Genomic DNA, 16007 nt, shown 5'->3' on the forward strand with positions numbered 1-16007 from the left:
CATTAGCACCTCTAGTAATATATTTACTGAGAAAAATGGTGACGTGTTCAATACTTATTTTACCTGCTGTATGTGGTTTAAAGTGACAGGAGTGGACCGATGAGTCAGCAGTAACAGATTTTCTATCGGACCTTTGTGCTTCTGAGCCGAGTCAGAGGGCAAAGCTTTCCATGTGAGGTCCAACCCCCTCACCTGAGGTTGTAAGCTCTTTATGAGTTTTTCTCTGTGGGGCGGCTCGGTTCTGCCGTCCAGTCTGGGTTCAGAGGAGAGCGACCGCTGCTTTGTGTGGAAAGAACCAGACTGAAGTGGTTTTAGTTTCTGATTTTAAACCTTTCTGCTGCTGAGAGCAAGGCTCAACTAAACCTGGGTTCCAATTAATTAATCTGAAAAAGTGATCCTACCTTTGTCCTAACCTTGATTATAGCTTCATGAGGTTAGAGAGTTCAAATCTTTGTGTAAATGTAATGAGTAATAAATATCTTACCTGCTCTATGATCAACTTTAGTTTGGAGAACAGGGTCAAAACCAAAGTGGACTGCTGCCATCTTGATAAAAAAAGTTTCACATCAGACAGGTTTTCTAATATGTTCCTAACAGATCCCCCCGAGCTTTGAGAGTGCTACAGCTAGCTGCTGCTGCTTGTGCTCCCAAATAACCATAGAAATCATTGTAAAGATGGCAGTGTTGAGGTTTATAAAGTAATTTGAATCGTTTAAATTATTTAAAGGCCAGTGAGAACTAAACTTTTTTTATTCAAAAAGCTATCCATAACAGGTAAGATATTAACTAAGCTTTTGCAAAGAACCCCATTTAACAGATCCCTTTAAACAAACCTGTTAAAAGATGTGGTTTCTCTCAAAGGATGATTCACTGTTTGCCACGCTAAATGATTAAAAAAAGTCCCATTTTACAGAAATAATTTAGATTCTGSAGTTTTTCCACCCTGTTAGAAGATGAATAATTCAGCTGAAGCCTGGATGATGCACACACAGAAGTGAAGAGGGAGGAGAGGAAGAGGATGGTGACGGAGTGGAAACTCAAACTAAACACGTCGGCTTCAGGACGGGGAGGGTCTGAAACGTCAGCAGGTTTCCCCTCTTGCCTCCTCTCCTCTCCCTGGTGCTCGCAGCTCACACGGCTGTCGGACAGGAAGCTGCTCACYATGTCAGCAAACTCCGATTTAGTCAAAGTTTTTACAAAGATCCATACGTGGACAAGTTTTCTGCTGTGAGGACGTGTCTTTAACTGGATTGGATGCCAACTGAAGAGAGATTTGACAGTTTGTGGAGCGTTTCCCTGCTGCTGGAGCCTCGGCTCAGTGGAGTTGAACCACGCAGATTTTTCCTTTCCCTTTATTGGAGATGAGATCCAGTTTCACGCAGGTGAAGCCTGGAGCTCCTCAGGACAGTTTCAGTCCAAAACAAGAGTTTTTGTCCAAAATGGAGCTCTGATGTTCTGAAATTCTGAAACAAAGGCATCAGCAGGGTTTGTTGTAGAGATAAATATGTTTAGCTCTGGAAGAAAAACAAAATTGTCTTGGAAAAAATAAAAAAAATAGTTGATATTTAAAAATGGTTTAAGTTTTCGGGTTCATGTTTGGTGCTCAGTTTGTTGATTGTTTGATGCTTTATTCTTATATTTTTATACTTTATCCTGACTTATGTGAGATAAAGTACAGGTTTAGATTTAAGTTGATTTTATGCTTTAAGGTCTTTCTTTGTATTTTGCATGCAGTGTTTTCATTTGTTAATCTGACCAATTGTTTATAAAATATAGGATTCTAAAGTACATTACATTGATTAAAACTTATTTATTGTATCATTAATACAATTATTTATAATGTTTATGTACATAATTATCACTTTAAATTAGGAAATGGTGCAGTAATCATTAATCATATTCAAAGTTAGTTTTTCCACAGAACCCCACTTCAAAAGATCTGAACTGACTCTTTAAGACAGGATCAGCTGGAACCACCTGGGGTTGACAGAGACACTCAGAGGGACCGGTCCAGGTGTGGTTTCTATAGTCCAGATTTTGTTTTCACGGGAAGAAACTCAAAGTAAATCACATTAATGGGAGCAAAGTAAAGTCAGAAATGGAGTGGATAGTTTGTTGTTCTGCACTTTGAGCCTATAGCAGCAGAACTAAAGGAAGACTCAGGAAACCCAAACACTGACTACAGGACTTAAAGAGTGTCAGCCTCACGGACAAAAACTGGAAGATKCTTCCACAAGAGAGGAGCCTGATGACTGAAAGCTCTGCTTCCCATTTTAGAAACTCTAGGAACCACAAGTAAACCTGCAGTCTGACACTGCTCTGTTAGGAATTTTATTTATTTATTTAAAAATAAAAAACATCGAACAGGATCTTAAACTGGAGCTTTGGTTGTTGGAGCTCAGCAGTAGGGTTCTGTTTCTGTCAGGAGCCTTTTTAATTAGTTAGAACCACTGAAGTCAGAATACCTCCCCCACCTTGTAATCTCGCCCCCCTACACTTCTATATATATCAATCTGCCTCAGCTCCAGGGACGTGTGTGTGTGTGTGTGTGTTTGAGCGGAGCTGCCGGCATGAACAGGATGAAATATTCAGGTGACTCTCAGACTCTCTGCTTTGGGAAATTTCTCTTCCTCTGTTGGGACCTTTGGTGCAGATTTTGCTTATTTTTTTTTGTATTTTATTCAAACAAAGGTTGTGCACAGGACACGTGTTCCTCCCTGACTCTAGCTGCACAGACAGAAGCGGAGGATGTAGCCCACAGGCTGAGAGCACTTTGTGCATTATTCACCAACCACTTTTAGCTTTCCCCCATTTTTCTTCTTCCAATGAAGCAGTTTTTTTTTACCTCAACTAGACCTGCTTAGGTTGAACGATGAAACTGATGTTTATCTGAGCACCTGGGTCCTTCAGTCCATACAAGCAGCACAGATTGATTGATTGTCAGAAAACAAGGCKGTGATTGATCAACTGTTTCTTATTGCGACAGCACCACTCAGGACTGGAGGACATCAGTCCCAGTGAGGAGGTGACGGACACGGAGGACAATGAGGAGGAGGATCTGGGGGTTCTGGACGACCAGCGGAGCATCATTCTCCACCTGCTGTCTCAGCTCAAACTGGGGATGGACCTGACCCGGGTACGGCTCAGACTCTGTAGCACACGAGACCCGACACAAAGAGTTTCATCTCAGTTTTCTCTCTAGGTGGTGCTGCCCACGTTCATTTTGGAAAAGCGCTCGCTGCTGGAGATGTACGCCAACTTCATGGCCCACCCGGACATGTTTCTGTCCATCACCGCCGGGGCCACAGCCGAGGACCGGATCGTCCGCTTCGTGGAGTACTACCTGACCGCTTTCCACGAGGGGCGGAAAGGCGCCGTGGCCAAGAAGCCCTACAACCCCGTTCTGGGAGAGACCTTCCACTGTTCGTGGGAAGTCCCTCGAGATAAAGTCAAACCGTTGGTCCGGTCAAACCAGGGGACCCCGGGGAAGAACCTGAACAACGAGGACTCGGCAAGAGGGTGCCACAGGGTCCGGTTTGTCGCCGAGCAGGTGTCCCATCACCCACCGGTGTCCGGGTTCTACTGCGAGTGTCGAGAGCAGAGGATGTGCGTCAACACCTATGTCTGGACCAAGAGCAAGTTCATGGGCATGTCTATAGGTGTGTCCATGGTGGGCGAGGGTGAGTTCTTCCACACTTTGATTATATCAGATGTAATGGCTCTACAGTGGTGTGATTTCTTATTCTTTTATATATTTGTCACATTTAAATGTTTCAGGTCACCAAACAAATTTTAAATATGAGACACAAGTAAACAATTATTAAAGGGAAAAGCAATCCAAACAAACAGAGCTCTGTGTGGAAAATGTCCCTTAAATCTAATGACTGGTTGGGCCACCCTCAGCAGCAACAACTGCAATCAAGTGTTTGCTGTAATTAGAGGAATCCTGGCCAATCATCCTTGTTGTAATTCAGCCATATTTGGGAGTTTCCGAACATGAACCACCTTTTTGAAGTCACAGCTTCTCAATCTGATTTAGGTCAGGACTTTGATTAGGCCAATCCAAAGTCTTAAATTAGTTAAGCTTGCTGGTTTGTTTTTGATCGTTGCTGCAGAACCCAAGCGGTCTTCAGCTTAAGGTCACCAAGAAATAGCCGAACATTCTCCTTGAGGTTTTTTATTTGGTAGACCGCAGAATTCATGCTTCCCTTTACCACAGCAAGTCTTCCAGGTCCTGAAGATGCAAAACAGCCCCAGACTATCCCTCTACCACCACCAAGTTTTACTGTTGGGTTGATGTTCCTTTTCTGAGATGCTGTTACTTCTACACCCGACCTTCTCCCAAAAGTCTTGCAGATAATCAAGATGTTTTCTAGCAAAACTGAGACAAGTGTTTATGTTGTTTTGCTCAGTGGTGGTTTTGGTTTTTGTCTTGGAACTCTTGGCCCAGAATCTCTTATGGTGGCATGATGACGCCTGTAGTTTTTGGAGAATGTGGGGTCTTTCTGACCTCTTGGGGTAATCTTGGTCGACCGGCCACTCCTGAAGGGTCACTACTGTTCCACACTTTCACCATTTGTGACAATGGTTCTCACTGTGGTTCACTGGAGTCTTAAAGCTTTAGAAATGATTTTATAACCTTCTCCAGACTGATAGATGTCAGTTTCTTTAGAGGATTTCAACTTTTCGGGATGTTTTGGTTTACTTTGTCAGGAAGGCGGCAAACAATTTTTCACGCCACTGTACTAATATAATTCAGGCGGTTCTTTTTGGTTTTACTTGGAGTCCAATCTCAGTTTGTAGTTCAAAGATCTGAGCTGTTATTAACTCTTGTTTTTATCTCCCACAAGTCAAGTCTTTGTGTCATTCCCTCCTCCTGCAGCAAAATAAAAAAAACAAACAGATGTGCTCCTGTAAACATGAGGCCGTGACTCGAGTCGAATACATCCAGGCTGTTGGTGAATCACATGTTAAAGTGGACGGGTTTTAGAAAAGAACACCCTGCAACTAAAAGAAAACTGCTTGTTTCAGATATTTGGGATTTTATTAAATATTTGCAGTAGTGGGCAGCGCTAGTCCAAAAATTAACTCCGCAATTTCTAAAGCTCTTATGAAAATATTTAGGTCCGCAACTTCAAAAGCACTTATGCCATAGAAAAACTAACAGAAGCTAATTTTACAGCGCAAGTTCAATTTGACACTTACTAACTGGCAATAATTCATGTACAATATATGTACAACACTGCCAACTAGCRGCGTATAAACTCTTTTACAACTTAATCCTACAACAGCCGATTGCTGGGGATGTGATTTCCTGAAACAGACCTTTAGCTCCTGGTGTAAAAATGAAAAAGTTGTTGAGGATTGCTAGTTCGGCTTCTTCTTTGTCTTTTTCTTTTGTTTGTTGTAGATTTTTCATTAAAGAAGCATCAATAAAGTAATTTTAAAACTGTTTATTGGAAAACTGAAGTGATACATTCTGGATTTGATTTGTGACGGGAAACAAAAGCACAGTTGCTCCAGTTGACCACTAGATGTCAGTCATCAGCATAACATCTTTAAATCATTTCTGAGTCTCTAACCCCGTTGCTTCGACCAATTACGTCATGTATTGAGCTCCAGTGTTTAAACTTTATTTTTTTAAAAAAGGAGCTCAGATTGTAAAGTAAAATAAATCAATACATACAAAATTTTAGTATGGATTACAAACGTTAACTATTTTAGCTATTGCCTTCCTGCTACATAAGCAGACACAAAGCATTGTGGGAAATCTGAACCCTGATCGGAACGACAGTCAGCAAGGATGTATACGTTTCCAATAAGTGTGTTTATCTGGGAGGGGTGCTGTTGGATAGATCACATGTTGTGATTCATTGACAGTCATACCTTCTGCTGTTCAAGATAATGATGACTGGTAGATAATTAGTTATTAGCAGTACTGCATTTTAATTTTAGAAAGCGCAAATCTGCTTATGAATTATAAAAATTTGTAAGACCGCTAAAGCGCAAACGAAATATTTAGGTCCACAACTAGCAGATTTGCGCTTTTGCGGGCTGGTGCCCACCACTGTTTTTGTTTTACAAGACCAAAAAAAAAAAAAATTTATTATCCACCCCTGAAGATGAACGTTGTTTTTACCATGTGTTTGTAAAGAAAGTAGCTGCAGGAAATTAGTAAATGTGTGCTCCTCTTCCTCCTGTCAGGCGTCCTGTGCCTCCTCGAGCACGACGAGGAGTACGTCTTCACGCTGCCCTGTGCCTACGCCCGCTCCATCCTCACCGTTCCCTGGGTGGAGCTGGGGGGCAAAGTCTCCATCAACTGCGCGAAGAGCRGCTATTCTGCCACGGTGACGTTTCACACGAAGCCTTTCTACGGAGGGAAGGTGCACAGGTGAGACGGTCCCATCAGTCAGGCTGCTGATAAGCAGATTATTCCTTTTAAATCACGTGGTTTGCTTCCTGAAACTTTGTCTCGGTTTAATGCTGCAGGGTGACGGCGGAGGTCAAACACAACCCCACCAACACCATCGTGTGCAAGGCGCAGGGCGAGTGGAACGGCACGCTGGAGTTCACCTACAGCAGCGGAGAAACCAAAGTGATGGACACGAGCAAACTGCCCGTCATCAGGAAGAAGCTGCGACCTCTGGAGAAGCAGGGCCGGACCGAGTCCAGGTAAAAACTGACAGTTATTTTAAAGTGGTCTGATCACAGGTAAGCTCTTTGGTTCACATCATCTGTACGGTTAATGGAGACATGAATCCCTGCTTTACTCTCGGTTCACTGATGGTGTTTTATGTTCTGTAGGCGGTTGTGGCAACGTGTGACCAAGTCCCTGAAGGAGGGCAACATGGACGAGGCTACGGAGCACAAACACCGCCTGGAGGAGAGTCAGAGGGTGGATGAAAGACAGAGAGCTGCTGCCAACAAACCCTGGAAACCCAAATACTTCACTAAGGAGGTTTGAACCAGTTAAACTGACCTTTGGTTTCGTCTGATCAAGACTAGATTTAGATTAATAGTTGAGTTTAAACTTTTTATTTAAAGCGTCCAATCCTTTGAGTCACTGGATAAGATCCACCTCCTGTAGGTTTGGCCTCATTAATTCTTGTTTCGCGTGCAGGGGGACGGTTGGATCTACAACGACCCGCTGTGGAAGTCCACCTGACATCAGAGCTGCCTCCTCTCTCTGAACTCTGCAGCCTCAGGCTGAGGTCGCAGCGTCCTCCTCAGACCTCCAGACTAACTGAGCAACACAAACAAAAGGTGCCAAAGGGATTTCCACTCAGAACCAGGACGGACTCGCAGGAATGAAGAACAGTTGTTTTTTTTAGTATTAGACTATTTCTATTTTCCGCTTTTTCTAAGGCCGCCTTGGTTCTCTTCACATTTGGCACTTGTTTTGTTTGGGTTCAAATCTTCTGTAGAACACCATACTGTAGCTGTAACAGACTGTTTATGAAGCACTTTTATCAGAAGTAAAACACCTATTTTTTACTGTAACAGTGTCTTTTACTAACCTGGATTATCTATCAGAGCTTTACAAGAAAGGGTCACAAATGTAGTAAATTATAGAATTATATATATTACAGTTTATAAGGAAGGTCCTGATCGTTCTGTCTGCACTATTAATGTATTTAGGCACTTTTTAATACTTTCCCAAACTGTATCAAGTCACTGTGACGTCCTTATTTTTTGTCATGTTAGTCTTCTACCAAATTGTTTCCATTTCTACCTCTCATTCAGCTCGAATCTGTTTTCTTTCCAAAGAAAAAAACTGATTTGTAGCTACAGCTTCTGGGTCTTCATGTCTGATTTGTGTTTATAATCAGGAAGCACCCCGCCTCACGTTCAGCCGGTGCCTCCTCCTTCAGGTCACCCATGTTGATTCTCATGGAGGTTTTAAAGAAACATCTGGTCCCACATCAGGGACAGCAGGTCTCAACTGGACTAATCAGAGGTCTGGTTTCACATTTTCTGGTTCAGTAAGAGTATATTCACAGCTGACAAACCAAGTGGCCAATTTTCAGATTTTTGTAAAATAAAACTTTACAAAAATAGATGTGGATGTTTTTCTTTATGGACCCCCTCAGGTATCCAAATATAAACAGTGCAATAGTTGGGATCTTATTCACTTTTTTTTTTTCTGAATGGAATTATAGATCTCAAGTTTCACCTCTAAAACAGGATTATATGGTATAACAGCATGCCATACAGACATTTTTAAGTGGATCAGCACTTTTTGCCTCCAAGCAGCCGGAGTTTCTCAGTCTTTATCACAAACTAACAGGACTTTAGCTGCTTTATTCCCTCATTAATTTTCAGTTCAGTCTTTGTACCAGAACAGCATAATTTATTTAAGTCACATCTTTAATAGCAAAGACCGGACATGTGACCAAACAGCTCAAAACTCGTCTTGTTKGTCGACAAAGGCTGGTTCACCCCAAAGATCCGGTKCCCCGGCACAAACAGAGCAATGTTGTATATGCTGTTAAGTGCCAGGAGGACTGCGACCAGTTATACATCGGGGAAACAAAGCAGCCACTGTTCAAAAGAATGTCCCAACACAGACGAGCTACATCTAATGGCCAGAACTCTGCAGTTTTCACTCATTTACAGGCCAGCGGTCACTCTTTCAGAGATGAGGATGTTCTCATTCTTGATAGAGAGGAACGTTGGTTTGAGAGAGGAGTAAAAGAAGCCATTTTTGTGMAGAAAGACCGTCCATCATTAAACAGAGGTGGAGGCCTCCGTTTTCAGTTGTCTCCCTCCTACAGCGCGGCTATTGCCAGTATCACTCCACCCCCTGTTAACAATAAGTGTTAATTAGGTGTCAACGATAGCCATGTGAGTATCAGTCACATGGAGGCAGTGCTTAAAAGCCTGAATTTTGCCTGAAACTCTCAGACTGAAGAAGTCTCTTGGAGGAGAGACGAAACGTTTCATTAGAGAAGAACCCGTCCAGAAGACCTACAAAATGTTTTTCTTTTTGTCTTGTTGGTCCAAAAAACTTCTATTTTGTGTCTCAGAAAATAATCTGACAAACTGCACTCTATACGGTTTTTGGACACTTTGGTAAGGTTGTGAGTCGACGACACAGTTTGGGTTAAACACAATCTTCAGTAAATAGTTACTGAACTGAAACTTAGTGAAAAATGCAGCTGACTTAAAAAAAAATTTTTTTTTGAAACTTTAAAACAAAACTCTGTTCTTAGAACAATACATTAGTGCACATCCAAAACTCACGTTTTTTTACATTGTGCAGGTGGAATAAATCTGTTCAGACATATAAAATCTTCAATTGATACCTTATCCTTAAAATACTAGTTAACATTTATATTTAGCACTTTTCAGCAGCAAGGCAATACAAAAAGACACTTGTAGACTGGACTTTTAGAACYAGAAGTGACCGTTCCTCCATAGTTAGATATGAAATTTAGCAGAGTCACCTAAACACACATTTATGTTTAATTCTTGTGCCGTAAAAACAAACTAGCTCAGCTGATCAGTGCAGGAAATGGATTCATAGTCTCACCTAATCTCAGCTGCAGTCGGCCTGAATCACAGGAAGACCCTCAGCTAAAGGCTAATGCTGCCACCAAGTGGTTCATTTTGCACTCACCTGAAAACAAAAAGGGAAAACAAACATTCTCAGAGTAAACTTTATAAAAGAGGCACTTACGCTGAGGCTTTGATTGAAGTGTATATTTAGAGATGGATGAACAAAATGTAAAAATGTAAACTTTGAAGCTGAGCAGGAACAAGGAGGCCGCACAGAGCTGCTGATCAAACCTCAGCAGATCGCTGCGCCGTTAAAGGAAAACAACCACAGAATGGAAGAAAAGAAGAACAAACTGCACGTCACATTAAGGCTTTAGTCTGAACCCCGGTCTCTCTCTGACAACAGGCTGAGGAGGAGCTGAAAGGAAAAGTTTCAAACAAAGACATATTAAAAGAAAAACTGATACTTAATGAAGCCACCTGATGTGAAAATCTCTTAAAGTGTCACTCATTTGGCAGAAGCGTGCACACACAGGAACCCCTTCATTTTTTTAAACCACAAATCAGTGCAGAGAATGAGACGTGTCCCAGCTGCATACTTAAATCCACAAAAAACTTAGTWACTCCACATGTTCAGAAATAAACTCATTTTATCAGAAACGATGTTTGAATTGGCTGAAAAAGTCTTAACCTTATTTTTTTCAGGACTTTTATTTTGAAATGGAAAAACAGGATCGCTGCTTCGATTCGCTGACATTTAGAAATAAAAGTTATTTTTAATCACTGAATCAAATTAAAGGTGAAACGATCTGTGGGGTAAAAAAAGTTACAGCTGAGGGTTATTTTTTGTTTGTTTTACTGCTGAAAACTTCGGTTTTCTTTACTTTAAACTGATCTTATGACTAAAAACATTGATATCAGGAAACAATTTTAGACTAACAAGGTTTTATCTTGTCAGGCTTCTGAACAGAAAAAAATACGAACAAAAATAAAAGGGCAACTGCCCTTATCCCTATAAATAAAATAAAAACTATTTTTTTTTATCTTTTCACAGGATTTAAGAATTACATTTCTGCACCTCATAATTCAAATTTGKTTTTTACTGACATTTAAAACAGCTCTGCTCTAATTTGGATGAAAATCAGTTCTAAATCAATTGTTGTAATAAAAACAATTCTCCAGGTTTATAAATGCATTTAAACAGTTTTAACATCGGCCCTTAAGTTTTCAGTTTATTTGCAACTAAAGAGAAATAATCACAAGAAATTAACATTAAATCATAAAGTTAGCTTTAAGTGAGCTTTTGGCTGTTGTTGACTTAAGTATGCAGGATATATTTGGGACACGGCTCTATATTTAAAACTTTTTTTTTTTTATCTGCTGCTCGTCTTTATCGGCTACATACAAGAACCCTCCTCACAATAGAGTTTGTGTATAAATATTTTGTAAAACCATAAAACAAAAACAAAAAACTGCAATGTCGACAGCAGCAAGGTGATCGTAACAAGGTTTTGTTGTTTGAAGAGCGCCCTCTTCAGTTCAGGAGGTCTAACTTACTCACTAGTTTTTCTTAAAAAAAAAAAAAACACACACAAACACCGGCTGCGTTGGTCTTAAAACACGAGCAGCAGAATTGTACAATCCACGCAACCTGTGGGGGCGAGAGAAAAAAAGATGGACGTAGAAATTCACATTCAAATTTATTCTGTCAACAAGTTCCGAAGCCCCTCAGTGTAGAATTATTGCATTCACTGTTTTGCTGTAATAAAAAAAGTAAAAATCAAAAAACTGCATATTTAAAAGTCACCACAAAGATCCAATATATTACCATCATTTCAGATTTTTTTTGTTTCTTTTTTTATAGAACATATTTACAGTTAGCCAATCTCTTTTTTTTGTTTGTTTTTAAAGATATTGTTGGAAAGGAAAGGACCAGAGAGCCAGGCAGACAGAAAGGAGAYGGGGATGATAAAAAGGTTAAGAATACAGATGAGTTGTGTAGATGGTGACGTTCCTCCATACCGCATACTGTCCTCTGTACACGCGTCAGGAACAAAGTCCTCAGCTTTAACTCCGGCCCCACCCCCCCACCCCCCCACACATGTGCCATGGAGCGAGGTCGATGGGTCTTTGGTGCAAATGTTCCTCCATCATCTCACGAGTCCTCTTCACCCCATCTCCTGACTGAGAAGCAGTTAAATCAACAAAACACGAAAAAAATTAATCAGCGCCGAACCAAGTAGAGCAGCCCTACGTCTGGCCACACATTCAAGTACAAATAAAAAACAAAACAAAACAAAAGGAGCAAAAAACAGACGTCCTTGGGACGAAAAACAAAGATTCAGTAGCGAGCCAGATGGGACACTTCCTCGAAAAATGAGGCAACCTGACGAGAATCTCTCCAGACCCAGTGCCAACCACCCACCCGGCCCCCCGTCTTCTTCACTGGTTCTTTAGAGGGTTTCTTTAAGCCTGTTTGTGTTCATCATCATCATCATCATCATCATCATCACTTGATTTATTTTTTGGGGAGTTTCTTGCCCTTCTTAAGAGCGAGCTTGTTCTTGATGTGTCCTCGCTTCCTCTTGGCAGTCTGGTTAAAAAAAAACAACAACAAATAGATTATCAACAAGACGAACATCTTTAATGAATAAATATAAGTGCAGATTGACTCAACATTGACAGGTGATAAATGAACACTGAAGATCAGGTTTTAGAGAAAAAAAAAAAGACCCAAATATAGTTAAAATCCAAAAAACAGTACTGTGCAAAAGTTTTGAGTCATTCCTCATTTTCTGTTTGGTTTCCAGGACTCAAAAAGTTTGTTAAAGGAGACCAATTATGGGTCCTAGAAATTTTTATGGTATGTCTGTGTGCTATCCAGACCATGTTCATTCAATTTAATGCACAAAATAATTCTCAGATAATAAAATTTCTCATTTTCTAGTTCTGCCTGCTCTGACTTCCGTTCAGAAGAGCTGTTTATGTTAATGAGCTCTGTTGGTAACGCCCTCCAAAAATCTGTTGACATTAACTCCGCCCTCCAAAGCCAGCGTTTACGTTAGCATGGCTAATAATAGCAGAAGCTCCGTTGTACAAGCATATGAGACCCAGAGGCAGAGTCGTGGTCGCAGCTTCTTCTTTTTTTTTCTCCCCCTCCTCTGCTCTGCSCTCACTCTGCATGCTGTTACCAGAGCAGGGAGCAGCAGCGGTCAAAATACCTCAGAAACTCGAACAAATAGGCTTTAACAAGGCCTTAATAAGCTAAACAATAGAGGTACATGAGAAAACGTGTTCATAACGAACTAAAATAAATAAATTGTATCCGTGCCAGTCTCAAACCCTGGTCTCCCACTCTCTGGTCCAACACTCTACCCATTGCCCTATTGGAGGCTTGTTGTGAAATGAGCTGCGCAATACACAACAACAACGTGACAGCTTTTTATACTGAGGAGGTGGAGCCTGAACGCAGGTTCCGGTGGGTTGTCGTATGGCTTGTGACATCACAAAATGACGGAAGTATAAAACTTGTCGTTAATGTACATTAAAAATACATTTACTTACAGTAAATATGCCCCTGGGTGCATTTTTTTGGTCCTAGACTGTTTTTTTAAGGACATACCCAAAGTTGAGCAAAAAACCCTTTAAAAAGTCAGTTTTGCATCATAGGTCCCCTTTAAGCTTCCTGAAGATTCATCTTTTGGACTTTTTCTTTCTACACTCACCAAGTCAAATGTTTGAGACTTTTCAGAGGAGCAACCTAACTCTGATGATTCCTCCTTTTATTAAAAAAAACTCAACCAGAACAACGAACCAGAGTTCGACACAAAACAAAGAACCAGTTTTKAATTGGCTCTTTAGGTCCTTTTGTCACCAGCTGCCTGTCACGAAAACTATTCTTCAGTAGTTTATATAAAAGATCACCAGAGAAACCTTGGAAGGAAAAAAAAAGAATAAATGTCCCCTTTTATAAGCAGGACGTCGATGTTTTTATCTCTCAAGAGCTGATAAAGCTTTTCTAAGAAACCAAAACATCACCATCATTTTCTTAAAAAATAAAAAAGATGAAAACGTAGAACTGGTCGTGAAAGCGGAGCTCACTTTTTTGGACGTGTACTTCTGTTTGGACACTACGCTGCGGAGCTTGTGGTCCAGGGCCTCTCTGTTGTCCAGCTCCTTCACCTTGTAGATCCTGACCAGCCAGTGCTCYGAGGTGAACGCCTCCTCCAGGTGCTTGAACTTGATGTCCTTGTTGCCGATCTCGGCGTTACGTGTCCGGTCGAAGCCGGGCGGTGTTCTGAAGTCCAGCTGGGAGAGAAGGAAAAAATAATAATAATTATAAAATCTTGAGATCTTGTTTTACACACGAGATGGAATCATTAACTGTTAGTTCAGCCTGAAGATGTTTGGTGAAATTCATGCAAATAAAATGTAAAAAACTTTGGCCATTAATTGTTTGTTTATTCATCTACATTTATTATTAATTTCTGCCTCATTCTCTTATATTTCAGCCTGATTCCAGGTATTTATTTCAGTCACACTGCTTGAAMTTTTGAATAAAAAGTCACTGAATCGTTTTGCATTGTATCCCTGTAAATTCTTAGTTCATTCACTCTGATTCATTCTGGTTCTGTTTTTCTTTGAACACGTAGCTTCAGTATAAATCAGATTTATTTTTAATTGCTTTGTGTTAAAAACCATGATAGGAGAGAATATGTGCAGACGAAGCCCACTGAGCTTAATAATCTGACACATCAAAAAGGTAACGACATGTTCCCGCTCATTTTAATAAAGTTACAATACTTCTTTGTAAAATGAAACCATCACTCCACAAGAGCTTAATGAGCTGAAAGCTGCATGTTTGTACATCTSATTTAAAACATTTCTTTTTAAATATTAAAGAGAAAAAAGAACCAGAGGGATTAAAGATGAAGAAATCCAGCTCTGCAGTCACAAAACCTGCTTTAATTCTCGATGTAAAACTGAAACAAAGGTTAAAAGTTCACGTCGTAATAACTTCTTGTTGCAGTTTTATCTTAAAGCTGTCCGATCAAAGCAAACATTAAAAACAAACAGCTGAACTTGCTGTAATTACAAAGATAAACAGTTTGACAGCTCTGCGGCGGCTCCCCTCTTTTAAAAAGCCTCTCGTGTCGCTTYTTCAGCTCTTTGATGCTCGTCCTTCAGCCTCCCTCTGTGGCTTCACCTCTATTCTCTCAGCTATAGGCTCCAATTACAGTCCAAATACATATTTTTAATACAAACTTATGTTTTAGAAGCGCTCTCTGTCCAACATAAATGATCTTTCATCTTTTCGTTTGCTGCTTCAGAAAGCAAAGGTTATAAAAACGAAGGCTTTTGATCTGAGTTCTACTGCAAACATAAAAGGAAATGAAAAGATAAAGTTAAGAATGTAAACGAATCATGATCTTGGTCAGTATGAARCAACAGCAGACGCCTGGAGGTAACCTTTCTGATTCTCTCTAAAGCCTCAGTTTCTATTTCTTTTTTCTATAAACCTAATTTTCCTCCATCCTGACCTCCGCCCCGAGACGCGCTTCAGTCGTGTGTCTGTGGACGCATCGATCCTTCCCTCTGCGCTGAACTGTCGGCCGAGCTGCAGCTGCAGCCGGGKAGGAAACACCTGACAAGAAGCTACGAGACGTTTCTGAACCGATTCTTCGTTTGACAGCCGACAGCCTCAGCTTCCTGCTTGTGAACTGCAGCTGCAGCAGCCTTCCACCTCTGGGTGAGTTCGAAACGTGTCCTTATTCCTGCCTGTCCTTTGATTAGTGAAAAAACCTTCTGCAGGTCAACAGATCACAGACTGTGCTCACTTCAAACTCCTCTCCTCACCTGCATTTCACCGAAGCGATAATATGACATCTTGTACATGAGGCAGTTGAGCAGAGTGGGTGAGCCCGCCTTGTCCACCCTGAACTCCCCCTGAGGAGTGAAGTAATCACTCTCCTGGAGAGCGGGAAAGAGAGAGAAACACAGGGGAAAAAAAAGACAAAATAAGTATTTTATCGAGTCTTCTGCAAAAAGAACCAAAACAAGAACTAATGTAAAGGTTTGAAGAATGAAAGAATATTTATTTTTACCACCAGAATCATCATAAACGGATTGTACTGTACTGAAAACAACCCAAAACAATCTGCCCTCATTTATTCATCCACACGTGTTCAGCTCGTGAATAAACCACTTCATTAGAGTCTGATCAGTGCTTTAGAKCAGTGGTTYCCAAACTTTTTATCTTCTRACCCACAAAATATCCATGGCAAAAACTTGTGACCCCAAACATTACTGGTCTGAGTACACAAACTTCATTAATAACCCTAAAAACACAGGCTTTTTGACAATCTAAACAGCTTATACACAAATATAAATATTTATACTTATTTTGTGTTTTTGTAATAATTATAGGGAAAATATTACATCAGCAATTATTTTATTACCCTTTAAATTGATTTCTGGTGATTATTCAAGGTGCTTCATGACCCATAATT

General features: G+C 40.6%; 2 protein-coding genes across 2 annotated transcripts in view; one reads left to right on the forward strand and one right to left on the reverse strand.

Moving 5' to 3' along the window:
- Positions 1-8057, forward strand: part of osbpl10a (oxysterol binding protein-like 10a) — a gene marked incomplete at its 5' end in the record, with an annotated part of 81928 nt that extends 73871 nt beyond the window's left edge. The window contains 6 exon segments of the mRNA XM_014013113.1: positions 2987-3136; positions 3203-3680; positions 6205-6391; positions 6490-6672; positions 6805-6958; positions 7121-8057. Coding sequence (XP_013868567.1) covers positions 2987-3136; positions 3203-3680; positions 6205-6391; positions 6490-6672; positions 6805-6958; positions 7121-7165 — 1197 coding nt within the window. The 3' untranslated portion in view covers positions 7166-8057.
- Positions 8058-9687: 1630 nt separating this feature from the next.
- The window catches only part of LOC106520850 (dolichyl-diphosphooligosaccharide--protein glycosyltransferase subunit STT3B), a 110000-nt gene continuing 103680 nt past the window's right edge, over positions 9688-16007 (reverse strand). Inside the window, exons 14-16 of the mRNA XM_014013112.1 lie at positions 15355-15468; positions 13600-13806; positions 9688-12091 (exon numbers count right to left, since the gene is read on the reverse strand). Coding sequence (XP_013868566.1) covers positions 12017-12091; positions 13600-13806; positions 15355-15468 — 396 coding nt within the window. The 3' untranslated portion in view covers positions 9688-12016. The remainder of the gene's footprint in view (positions 12092-13599; positions 13807-15354; positions 15469-16007) is intronic.

The sequence above is a fragment of the Austrofundulus limnaeus genome, unplaced genomic scaffold, assembly GCF_001266775.1.
Source record: "Austrofundulus limnaeus strain Quisiro unplaced genomic scaffold, Austrofundulus_limnaeus-1.0 Scaffold98, whole genome shotgun sequence".
In the NCBI taxonomy this organism is placed as follows: domain Eukaryota; kingdom Metazoa; phylum Chordata; class Actinopteri; order Cyprinodontiformes; family Rivulidae; genus Austrofundulus; species Austrofundulus limnaeus.